A 14,003-nucleotide genomic window follows, 5' to 3' on the forward strand; every position below is an offset into this window, starting at 1 on the left:
CTTCTTCTTTTGAAAAGTACACACACATACAAAACAGATAGAACAAATAAAAACTAATGAAAGAAAGAGAAATCAAGAGAATCACAGATGTGTGTGATGTTATTGTGGACGGCGGGAGGAATAAAAACACTGCGGTTAATCTACCAATCAGACACGTTCAGCATTGCAGGCCCTGCTCCCCAAAAGTCCCGGGACCATTGAAAAGTACTACCACCTTAGCAGGGGTTTTTCAGGGGGGAGATTATCTACCCCTGAACTAAATTTAGACCCTGGGTCCACCAGTCGAAACGCACGTAGTTCAGGGGTAAAGTTCCTCCGGTCGAAAAACGCCTATTTTTGAATGTGTGCTGGTCCTGTGCTGATGCAGGGAGAGGGTGAGACAGTGAGTTAGAGGTGTGACTATAGAGCACTTTATCAACGTTAAAACAGTGCAGTGAAGATATAGATGATTTTAAGGAGACAAGCAGATGTTAACGGATCTGTGTGTGTGTGTTTGTGTTTGTGTGTGTGTGTGTGTGTGTGTGTGTGAGTGTGTGTTTGTGTGTGTTTGTGTGTGTGTGTGTGTGTGTGTGTGTGTGTGTGTGTGTGTGTGTGTGTGTGTCTGTGTCTGTGTGTGTGTTCGTCATGCTCTGTCCAATGCTGAATAAGGAAGGCATTTGCTTGTGTGTTTTCACAGCCCACTATAACGCATGACCTACATTTCAATATGCTTTTATTGACACGACTGGGAGATGAGACTCACGAGTGGTTCATCTGAGTTTATAATAAAGCAGCCGTGAAGACCCAGACCATTCTCAATGTGGATCACTATTAACAAAGATTAAAGGATGAAGTGGAGTTTTATTCTTATAACAGTTTTATGTCACCTGACTTTATTTATTTATTTATCATTATTTATTATTATTTGTAATTATTTATTTATATATTTATATATTTATATATATATGTATTTATTTATTTATTTATTTATCTATTTATTTATTTATATATGTATATATTTATTTACTTATTTACTTATTTACTTATTTATTTATGTATCTATGTAGTATTTATTTATTTATTTACTTATTTATTTACTTATTTATTTACTTATTTATTTATATATGTATTATTTATTTACTTATTTATTTACTTATTTATTTATTTATTTATTTATATATTTATTATTTATTTACTTATTTATTTATTTATTTATTTATATATTTATTATTTATTTATTTACTTATTTATTTATTTCTATTCATTATCTAGTTCAAATTTTAGTCACTTATCATTTATTTCATCTTGTTTTATTTTATTGATTTTAAGAATAGCATCTTATTTTATTTCAATGGTTTAATATTTCAGTCTTTTATTATCTGGAAATGTTTTTTATTTTGGTGATAATTTATTTCTTCTTTTGTATTTTTCATTTATTTATTTATTTATTTATTTATTTATTTATTTATTTATTTATTTTTGTTATTATTATTGTTGTTGCATATATTGTGATCTTAGGATTGTGGATTGGGTCTTTTTATTTTTATTTTTATTTATATATCTCTTCTTCTTTTAATTTATTCTACTTTAAGTTTTTTATGTAAAGCACTTTGTGTTACAATGTCATTGAATAAAAAACGCATTATAAATAAAGTCTGATTGATTGATTGATTATCTTTCACCAATAATCCACAGACCTGGAGGAACTTCAGGTTACATGTTCCAACTGTTTTTATATGACATCAACACTTCCCCTGCTTGTCCCTGCAGCTCACGATCACAGCTTTAGTATTTATTATTTTCTTGTCTCTTTTTTTAGCTGGATGGTTTTCATGGTGAATGAAATTCGATGTCATAGATGAGTAATTTTGCGCAGTCTGAATGTTCAAACTGAGAGCTGACCACTTGTGATCAGATCACCCAGGGGGCATGATAGTACTGCTAATGAGAGGCCTTCATACCTGCTCAGAAGATTAGTATATGTGTAAGTGGCAGATTCCATCATCTATACATGCACATGATTTCTTCCAGCTTCATCCTTGAAGCACAGATTGATGTTTCATGGTCATGTACACACAAAGGGATTCCCCATCTGAGTTAGAGATCAAAACAATGTAGACTTAATAAAAATGTCTACCCCTCTGACTGACACGTCAATGAATCATGAATACTTCGTGGTTCATTCTGTAAACACAGGATAACAAAGGGAACACATTGGAACACAATGTTACAAATGTCACTGACCTCTTTCTGAATGAGTAAATATGTATGCATCAAAGACAAACCCTACAGAATTTCATGTTCGTTATAAAATCTACCTGCAAGGGAGCGCAGTACATTTGAGGGCATGTTCACACACCCACACACACACACTCTTGGAAACTCAAAGTAAAGGATGATTAAGGTGCTAAAATCAAAGAGTGACAGAGATTCATTATAGCAGTCTCCTCTGAACACCAGCCCAAATCATTCAAGCAATCCTGCGAGGACGTGAGCGCTGATTAAAATATCATTAATAGTCTCTGCCAAAGGCCTTCTCTATACAGCCGTGAAGTAGACCCTGATCAGCGTTATTCTTCTCTCCAAAAATACGTTAACAACATCATTAGCGGCAAAATCAGCAAAAGTACTACTGGGGTCCACTTAAGTTCTTCCTGCTGTCACTGGGATTGAGTGTCTGTGTGTAGTGTTTACTACACTTTAAATTAATTCACTGACAGGCACAGGGCAAATCAGCAGTTTGGGTTTCAATAAGAGATGCAGACAGTGGCACATCGTTTATCATGGGCTGTGTGCAGGATGGAGAATATTTAATCAGAACTTTGTTTCAGCGGGAGGCCTTTAAAAGCTACGATTGGAGGAGTTATTTTCGGAGGGATATTCTGGAACGGTCATGCTTAATTGGGACCCGTGGAATAAAGAAGCCTCTGTTCAGAGATTCAGCAGCATGCACTGATAACCTCCTTAATATCAGAGGGAAAATATAAAATGAGGACATGGTTGGGTTTATTTTTTCTCTCCTAATCACTGCACTTATAGAAGCAAAGAAGAGCCGATATGCGTGGTGGCACGATTTGTGGATGTATGATGTTTAAAGGTGGTTTCAAAGCACACTGAAGCTTTCCTGCAGACTTATAAAGGACGCTGTGTACCATTACCACTGCAACCTATGTAATTGAGTCTAAAGAGTATATTACGATTTTTTAAAAGTTCAAGCAGGCTTAGAGGGATTTATTGGAGACTAAAATAAAGTTGGTTAAAGCATTAAAAAGGACAGCATGGCTATGCGTGGTAATACTCCAAAATACAGATTATTCTTTAAACAAATATAATTACATTTATTTACACAAGGGGGGACTGGAGTTGTCCCACAAAGCTGGATTATGACATCAGCTGGATGGGTAAAATATTAAACCTGCATAAATCCCTAATTCTTATGCCTTTTAATCCAAAATAGTCAAACCTTTTTTTTTTTCCCCAGGCTGGATGGAAGGGTGGCCTTTTTTAATAAATGTACACAGCAGGAACAGACTGTTTCTGTTTAAAACAAATCAAATCATTATAATAGAAAAAATTAGCTTTCGGCTGCAGCTGATAATCAGATAAAAAACCTCTGAATGTGCATCTTTATCAGCTTAAACACAAAACAGTTACCAAAATCAACACAACCTGAACGTTCCTCACAGGAGCTCCAATAACTGCAAAAACTAGTGAAAAATGATACTCTTATGGTTTAAATCATTCACTGTGAAGCTTTTATGAAATGGCTTATCGACACACAAATGCTTCAACTACATTTATTGCATTAAAACCTAATCACAGAAACTTGTTAATTGTGCTGTCTTACTCAAAAAGAGAAGAATAGAGCTTGCATGAAATGAGCAGAAATTAAATATCACTATATATCGATGATGTACATCAAAGATACGGTTAACTTATCACAGCAAAAACAAACAGGCACTCTGTTGGCAAAGTAAAGTGCTGAAAAATGTCTCGTACACTTAAACCGAGATGAGTGCTCGGGTCAGAGTCTTTCAAAATGAGCTGAACTACGCAGCAGAACTGACCCCTGAGACTGTAGCCTAGCTTACGTTCTGTTTCTCCCTGCAGTTTCTCATTAAAGGGGAAGAGCTGATTACCATCCATGGCTAGTGCAGTTATTAGTTACATACAACTCATACAACCTTACTTAAAAAAAAATTCATACACCTTTAAAGCAGTGTTGTAGTACTCGAGTCCAGGACTCAGACTCCGAGTCGAGTCACGTTTTGCAGGACTCATGACTTGACTTGGACTCGAGCACTGATGACTCATGACTTGACTTGGACTCGAGCACTGATGACTCGTGACTTGACCTGGACTGGAGCGCTGATGACTTGGACTTGGGGTCAGACTCGAGCATTGACTGCAAAAGGACCCGGATGATAGAGAGGAGGACTCGGGCTTCTATATTGATCCAGACTGTTTTAATGTTCATGTTAGATTTTGTATGTTTCATAGGATGTATTCCGTTCAGAACGAGGGCTGACAGGAGCGTTCACTTGCATGCACGTGCACGTGACGTCTGCCAGGATTAAAAGACGCTACCAGCCGTGCGTTCTTCTTTCAAAGATTTCACAGTAAATGCAGCGAGAGCAGAGAGACATGTTGGAGATTTAAGAGACCCATCAAGGAAAGAGACCAGCTCAAACTTTAACAGACATCTGTCCAGGATGAACCCAAAAGTGAGAGAGATGCTAAAGTTACTGAGACCGTTCATCACTTTACTGTGTTAGTATAACGGTAATATTAGAGACTAAAATAACTAAACCAAAGTTATTAAGTTGATTGGTGAGTTAGAATTCTGATTAATAGTGTTAGGGCAGAGTTTATTGGACACCAGCAGTGATGCCAGTGCAGCAGAATCTCTGAGCGCGTCCCCTCATCAACAGAAGGGCGGCGCGCATTTACGCACGTCACACAGCGCTGTGACTTCATTTATAAATTCATCTCCAGACACACCTGCAGGATCTCATTAGAATCTCACTGCAGTGGCAGTCAGACCTCGTCAATTTACTAAAATCAAAACTGAAAATCAAACCGGCCACAGCGCTGGGGGAGAGCGGATCGTACAGGATCAGACACATTTTAAATGTCCAGTAAAAACTTTAGATTCTCTGAAGTCTTATTAAACAAGATACATTCTCATTAAACAGTCTGTAGCGTCCTCGTGCTCTAACGTCTTCTGGTAAGAAAAACCCCCAACAACATTCACCTCTCCCTGTGTCCGCCCCTCCTATCTTACCTGCCCATCCAGGTGAAAACCATCAAACTATCAAAATAAGACTAAAATAAAATCATAATAATGCACATGACATTGCCCTTAATATAAACAACAACATATAAATGACATAAAGTACAATGATTAGGAATATATAAGAATAATTCATATTTATGGCATAAAATGATGGAAATAGCACCAACACTAATGTTAATGAAATACATGTGTTTCCTACACATCCAAAAGGTCCCACACAGCCAGACCAGGTCCACACAGCCAGTCCAGGTCCACTCAGCCAGTCTAACAGTCAGTAGTTTGGATTCAAACGGCTGTCCTCCTTGTAACATATGATATTACCGGTGAGGACTCGACTTGGACTCAGACTCAAGTAATGAGGACTCGACTCGGACTCTGATTTTTTCTCTGATGACTTGGACTCGACTCAGACTCGGATTTGGGGACTCGACTACAACACTGCTTTAAAGAACAAGTCAGGTTTTAACAACTTAGCTCCTCAGAGGAACTGTTGTCTTTGCTGATGTTATTCTGTACATGTGTAACTTTCACCCTGCTGTCTTTAACAGTCAGATTTACCACTCACCATGAAGCTTTGCTGTTGGAAACGTAGTGATTGTAAACATTTAATCAGTATCAGAATACAGAAAGAAAGAAAGGATCAATCTTGCCGCTGGTGATCTTGTATGCTTTTGTGGGTCATATAAAGCAGGGGTTCCCAAAGTGTGGGTCAGGAGCCCCTGGGGGGTCGTGAGGCAACAATGGGGGGGGTCGCAAGACGTCATCCAAATTTTTTGTTATTTTAAAGCAATCTTAATTTGCTTATTTTACCCATTATTGTACAAATATAGACAAAAATAGTAGTTGCATTTGAAATAAAACCCTGCAAATAAGTACATTATATGAGTTTTCTGCCTTTCTTTGTTGCCAAATGACTCCTAAAGTTAGGGTCAGGGTTAGCTAACAGTTCATTAACAACAGGATCAGTAGAGGAAGTAGAAGTCACAGCCTGAGGGACGCACCATCCCATAATTTTTTATTTTAGGTGAAGGTTTTATGAGCATACCGCATCAAGTGAGGACACTGAGATATGCTGTATGGGTGACACCATCGTTCAATGCATATAAAATATGTTATATATATAATATGTAATTAATATATATGTAATTAATATAATATGTAATACATACAATATGTAATTAATATAATATGTAATGAATATATATGTAATTAATATAATATGTAATATATATAATATGTAATGAATATATATGTAATTAATATATATGTAATTAATATAATATGTAAAACATACAATATGTAATTAATATAATATGTAATGAATATATATGTAATGAATATAATATGTAATATATATAATATGTAATGAATATATATGTAATTAATATAATATGTAATTAATATAATATGTAAAACATACAATATGTAATGAATATAATATGTAATGAATATATATGTAATGAATATAATATGTAATATATATAATATGTAATGAATATATATGTAATTAATATAATATGTAATTAATATAATATGTAAAACATACAATATGTAATTAATATAATATGTAATGAATATATATGTAATTAATATAATATGTAAAACATACAATATGTAATTAATATATATGTAATGAATATATATGTAATGAATATAATATGTAATATATAATATGTAATATATATAATATGTAATTAATATAATATGTAATTAATATAATATGTAATTAATATAATATGTTATGAATATATATGTAATGAATATAATATGTAATATATATAATATGTAATGAATATAATATGTAATATATATAATATGTAATATATATAATATGTAATTAATATAATATGTAATTAATATAATATGTAATTAATATATATGTAATGAGTATAATATGTAATATAGTATGTTATGAATATATATGTATGTGTATGAATTGTATGTGCTTTGGCAATAACATGTCTTTGTTCACGCCAATAAAGCAAAATTGAATTGAACTGAATTGAATAGAAGCAGGTTAATTCACAGCAGCACAGGAAACACACCTACCTGTGCATGTAGGTAAACTCATTTTGAAGTATGAAGTAAATGAAGTATGGAGCAACATTTATCCACTTCGAGGGACAGTGGGGGTCGCTAGTCTTTGGCACCTATATTTTGGGGGTCCTGGCCTAAAAAGTTTGGGAACCCCTGATATAGAGACATCAGTGTTAACTTCAATCTGTCTCAACCAGCTGAAAAGTCCTCATAGGAGCACCATTCCAGGTGCTGGTATTAATCACAGGTATATTGTATTAACTGGAATAACTTCTAAGGTCTCATTAAGGACATGCAAAGTCGAGCTACTGGTCTTGAACGACCTTTACCTATAAAGTGGACCATTAAAGTCTTCTCCGAACACTTTGAGCTGTTTATTGTATGAAGCATGCTAATCATGAGATGAGCTAGGATAACACTGCTCAGGTGGGGATTAATTATAACTGTGTCTGATTAAACCTGACTGTGTCTCTGGTTTAAGGTGCACCAACATACTGTAACAAGTGCAGAACTCTTACTGGTCAAACAAACAGACAAAACTTGAGGGGAAAAGGAAACTCATTCTAGCTTGCTCTGACTCAGTTCTTCAGAAAATAATGGACATGACAGTGTTTACCTTGAGCAGGTGATGTAGGTGACTTTCTCTGACTTGACACATCCTTCTGCTTTCTCCTCAGAGACGCCTTCGGGCTGAATTCTTTCTTCTCCATACCAGAAGACAGCCAAAATGATATCATGTCTCTGGCCTCTGGGATCTTCATGAGAAGGAAAAAGAAATGTTTGAGATAATTCCTGAGCACATAAACAGAATACAAACGGAGTTACAGCCTCTCATGTGTGTGCCTGCAACAAATACATGAGATGCAGGCTACGGAGGTAAGTGTTCACCACAAAAAAATTTAAATAAGTTGGAGTCTTGGCAAAATTGTACTTTTGTTTTCAATTTTGAGAATAAAGACGAAAGATCATTTTTACTTTATTCTTAGAATTCTTAGTTCAACCTCAAAATTCTAATTTAGATCTCTAAATTCTGACTGTTTTTCAGAGTTCTTAGATTAACTTCAAATTTCTTAATTGAATCATTAAACCAGAATTCTGACAATAATCTAAGCATCCTGGGAAAAGTCTGTATTCTGATTCTGATTTTAATCTCAGAATAAAAAAGGAAAAAATGTACCTTAAAAACTGTTGTTTGGGGGCAAAGCTTCAGCCTAATGGTTAAGATGCACATAGCAATAGAGGGCAGCCAGGGTTCAATTCCAGCCTGCGCCCCCCTCCTGAATGTTATTCCACCACACCCTCTCTCCTGGTTTCCTGCTCTATCCTCTGTCCTCTCCTCTATAGATAAAGGTGTAAAAGCCACCAAAATGGAACTTCAAAAATGTTGTTGGCTTGCATGGCCTCAAAAAAAGTGTTTTCAACTGCTCTAAAAGAAAGACTGGAAAGGGGCATCATGGCTGCGCCGCGCAGGTCGCAGCCGATACGTTCCCATTCTAGGCAATGCTCTAGTGTACACAGGGCGCACTGCAGTGCTTCTCAGCTCCGTCTCGGGAGCGCCGCTCCGCCAGAGATACGCATTGAGTCTATTTTCGACCGAGGATCGCATACAACATCCGCCGATCTCAAAATAAAACATCACGCAACAGGACTTTAAGATGATCACTGTGTCTGAAGGTAACAGGACTTTAAGATGATCACTGTGTCTGAAGGTAACAGGACTTTAAGATGATCACTGTGTCAGAAGGTAACAGGACTTTAAGATGATCACTGTGTCTGAAGGTAACAGGACTTTAAGATGATCACTGTGTCTGAAGGTAACAGGACTTTAAGATGATCACTGTGTCAGAAGGTAACAGGACTTTAAGATGATCACTGTGTCTGAAGGTAACAGGACTTTAAGATGATCACTGTGTCAGAAGGTAACAGGACTTTAAGATGATCACTGTGTCTGAAGGTAACAGGACTTTAAGATGATCACTGTGTCTGAAGGTAACAGGACTTTAAGATGATCACTGTGTCAGAAGGTAACAGGACTTTAAGATGATCACTGTGTCAGAAGGTAACAGGACTTTAAGATGATCACTGTGTCTGAAGGTAACAGGACTTTAAGATGATCATTGTGTCAGAAGGTAACAGGACTTTAAGATGATCACTGTGTCAGAAGGTAACAGGACAACAAAGTAGAGTAGAATTATTCATATTAAACTCATCTAAACCTGCAAAAACTAAACTTTATAGTCATGCAGAAAACTCAGTGATGATTGAAGCACAAAGTAACAGAATACTTTCCAAATGATTGAACCACAGATAGGCTCTGTAACCTGTTGTTTGAATGTAGTTCTCTCTATGCTGGACCCAGCTGATCCTGGCTGCTCTACGCTTCAAACACACATCCTGGGGATCAGGGCACAAGACCCCGGGCGGACCAAACTCAGCCGCAATGCAACGCGGCGCATCCTATGTAGATTGGGGGTTAGTGAGTGAACTACACTGCAGGCTGGAGGATTTGTTTACAGTGGAAAAACAAACAAACACATTAACAGAAAGGTGTCTGCACCCTCACTGTGCTACTTGTGCACTATGAAAAACTGCCAGCTGGTCAGATCTCCTGTGAGTCCAGATGCTGTCTCACTACCTCCCATAGTATTTAAAAATAACCCCCTGCCCTGACTGATTCAATACAGGACTAAATGTGTCCTAGCACAAACTACTTCAATAAACATGTTTCCAGACAGATTTCCACATGACACAGCAGAGAAGTATAAAACCTGAGCAGAAAACCAGGCCATGCCATCGTTGCCCTGGATACAGAGAACAGTCTCCATCACTGTGGCCAAGACACATTAGTGAACACGCTGCAAAACAAACAGGGACAAACGAGGAGAGGGAGGCTCCATGCTATTTCAGAGCTGCACTTAACAATGTCCATTTGTGATCCGCTCACTTAAGATGCATGTTAATCCCACGTGCAAGAACGCCCTCTCTCTCTCTCTCTCTCTCTCTCTCTCTCTCTCCATCCTAGCACGTGATTGTCAGTTGACCCTTTGTGCGACAGGAGAACAAACAGAAGCACGAGCAGCAGAGTCAGAGGAGATTTTCTGCTATTGATTGCGGATTAGTCTGCTGATGTTTCAAACACAGGAATGGAATGGATCTGAGGTCACGGTGACCCTGACCTTAAACAACCGTGTCCAATCAGTGAATCCTGCACTCAAAGTCAGTCACAACCCTGCAGGCGTTCCTTTGCTATCATGTTCATTAACCTTTTCATACCTTCTGTGTAAAATCACATTACAAACTCATCCTACCGAGCATTCACAGGAAACAGGATCGGAATTAGCGGAATTAAGAATTCCTGACTTAGGACAAAAAGTTAGTGCAAAACAAAACTAGAATAAACAAAAACAAACAGGAATAGAGACATGTGGAAAAGGTGCACGGAGGTAGGTGGCTACAAGATGACAGCCTCTGAGATATTTGACATTTTAGACATGTAGTCAAGAGTTGGTGGTAAACTGTGAAGAAGGGCATTTTGTTGTACTCTGATCTCGTGTAAGATCTGCATTGTATGTAGGGCTGGGCGATAATTCAATAACCATAATTATCGTGATATAATTTCTCAATATAAGTATAACAAATATTCAATACAATTTTGATATAAATAAACCTGTAATTACACCAACCAACCACTGAAATGGGGGTGCTAACGAGCCTTAAACGCTAGTTGCCACCCATTAGACAGAAAAAGAAGACGGCTTTGAACAGCCAATCATGTTGCCGGGTTAGAGGTAGGCGGAGCTTAAAGACGTTTGGAGCGGAATGTAACACAGCTGAGACGAAGGACAGAGACACTGAAGAAAACTCAAAACCTAGCAGCTCAAAGCAGAGTCGTTAGTCTGACACTGAGTCGACTCTGAGTTAACTATTAAAGGGGACATATCATGCTTTTTTCATCAATATATATTGGTCTAAGAGGTCACCAAAACATGTCTTTAAAGTTTATGCTCAAAAAAACACTTTGAAATCAGATTTTGGCATGCCTGAAAAGTCCTCTTCTTCATTCCTCCTCAGAACACTCTGTTTTCCCTCTGACCACGCCCCCTCAGGAAGTGGATGTGCCTCGGCTCTCCAGCACGTTGATCTAATGTTTACATGTTGGCTGAATATACACGGCTGCTCAGAGATCACGTTACTTCAACCCTCTGAATCTGATCCTGACGGAGAGGCGCCTGTAGCAGGACCTTTCTGAAGGATTGGTCACAGATTTAGTGTTTCTTGTTGTTTTATTTATCAGTATGTAGACGTGTGTCTTGGTACACAGCTACGAACATGTAGCTATGTGGCTATGCTAACTAGCGCTAGCACTTATCCATGATAAATAAAAATCATCCACTAGATCTTCAAATCTGCAGACGTGGGGAGTAAAACCGACCTCTACCAGAAAGGCAGCAGGACCTTTTTTGAAGGATTGGTCACAGATTTAGTGTTTCTTGTTGTTTTATTTGTCAGTATGTCGACGTGTGTCTTGGTACACAGCTATAGCTACAGCTATGAACATATAGCTATGTGGCTATGCTAATTAGCGCTAGCACTTATCCATGACAAATAAAAATCATCCACTAGATCTTCAAATCTGCAGACGTGGGGAGTAAACCCGACCTTTGTGTTTATTAAGACAGCCTACAACTAGCATGCCTCCCTCCTAAGCTCCTTGTTAGCACACATTTGTGCAGGTAATGAAAAACAGAGGAGGGATTCAGTATTATTTTATACAGTCTATGAGCTGAACAAGCTCCGAGCTCTGACTCCGTGACAGACCGGATATTGTTGTTACGTAACAAAAACACTGAAGTCTGAAACGGCTGGTTTCACACACATTTACAGAAAGGTGGAGAAATCAGAACAGGGGCAGAATGGATTCTTTACATTCTCGGGGGGTTTGTAGACATGCCAGAAAAGAACCATTAAAAAGTCAATTTTGCATGATATGTCACCTTTAACTTCATACACTTCATACACTTCATTAAATCTACTTTCAGGATGTGGGTAAAGGAAGAACACAGAGACTACTTCTACTGTGAACACGTTTAATGTCCACCACGACCGTAGGACAACTGAACACTGAATAACCATGATGCCTTCACTGCACTTCAGTTTATTTTATTTTCCTTATTCTTTCTTTCTCTTTACTTTCTCTTTATCTATTTACCTCTTTATTTTCTCTACTTTCTTATTTCTTTCTGTATTTCTTTTGGTGCCTTGGTCCACAGTATCCTGTAACATCTTGAGTCCTCTGCCTCCCTGCCTCCCTCCTCCTTCCACCAAAGATCAACAATGGACAGAAAAGGGTAAAAACACCCTGAGCTGTCCCACCAGGCTCAAGAACAACCGTACCGTACACTGTGGGAAGCAACATCACTCTGCCCGTAACCCTTAGTAATCTTAAAGGGAGAGCACAACTCAAACAATACTCTATAAACTAATACACAGTTTGATATATCTCTGTATATATCTCCTGAGAAAAATAAGAATGTACAAACTAAAACTTCACATAAATCTCATCTTACATTAAAGACCTGCTTCCTGTTAGCACCATCAGAAATGATGGATTCAAGAAGTTCATCAGAAACTAAATCCAGATACAAACTAACAAACTGTCTTCAACTTTCACTCAGGAGCAAAAATCTGACTTTACATTTAAATGAAATAAAGATTTGATATTTATTGTGATAATTATTGATATCTATTGATATTAAATATGCTATTGTGATATCATTTTAATATCACCCAGCACTTATACGGCATTCTATAAATAGAGAGATTCTATAATATGTGAATGTGCCACACTGCTAAAAATACATTTAGGAAACCATGAATTTCTGTGTCTTCTGGGAAACATCTGTGTGACTATTAAAGTTTCTGGAAACAGCATCTTGTCTCAACACCTCTCAGCACGCTCTTCACATGTTGTTCCTTTGACAAAGACGTCCCTGTGTGGTGTTGTGTTACCTGAGCTGTGCCTGCGGCTCTGAGTGGCACCGGGCTCTGAGTCTTGGCAGTCATCTCTGTGCTGTAGACCATGACTCCGTGAGGGTTTGGCTTTGCACCTCCTTGCAGAACGAGCTGCGTCTCTTCCCCATTCCAGTCAGCCGGCTCCTGGAAGGGGCACCACACCCCCCAACGAAGGCTCTGCAGGAAGGCCGCTCGGGACGTGGATGTGGTAGAGAGCTGCGTGATGGGAACAGTGACAACATGAGGAGACACGACGGCGGCGACATGATAATTACTGTTTGCATATATAATGACAACTTTGATTAACCTATCTATAACTCCACAGAGGAAATCCTGTCTTTGAAGTCTGTCTGCGGCATCCGCCTGTATAATGTTGCTTTACTAACAGCCCCTCTTATTTTCTCATAACCATCCATCTTCTATATGTTAGACTGTTTTATGATTCTGCAGATTTTTTTATAGAACGTTACTTCAAAATGAATAATAGGACCAAAAGGCTTCCTCTGTGAGCCGTCTTATTGGAGCTGACGTTGTGTGCATTGCGCTCCAAACAGAATAATACCTGATTGGTGGTGTCTTTTTCCTCCTACATTTCTATAACCAAGAATACAACATCAGTGTTATCCCAAAGGAGTGACACATCTGTGTGTGAGAGACAGTTTCAAATCGTGACGGCTTT

The 14,003-nt window shown here is 37.8% G+C and overlaps 1 protein-coding gene across 2 annotated transcripts in view; it reads right to left on the reverse strand.

Moving 5' to 3' along the window:
• The window catches only part of nphp4 (nephronophthisis 4), a 343,814-nt gene that overhangs the window by 151,054 nt on the left and 178,757 nt on the right, over positions 1-14,003 (reverse strand). For both annotated transcript variants that reach the window (XM_034696561.1, XM_034696560.1), the window contains 2 exons: positions 13,322-13,540; positions 7,929-8,067 (listed from right to left, as the gene is read on the reverse strand). In XM_034696561.1, coding sequence (XP_034552452.1) covers positions 7,929-8,067; positions 13,322-13,540 — 358 coding nt within the window. The remainder of the gene's footprint in view (positions 1-7,928; positions 8,068-13,321; positions 13,541-14,003) is intronic.

This window comes from Notolabrus celidotus, chromosome 11, assembly GCF_009762535.1.
Source record: "Notolabrus celidotus isolate fNotCel1 chromosome 11, fNotCel1.pri, whole genome shotgun sequence".
NCBI classification, from domain to species: Eukaryota; Metazoa; Chordata; class Actinopteri; order Labriformes; family Labridae; genus Notolabrus; species Notolabrus celidotus.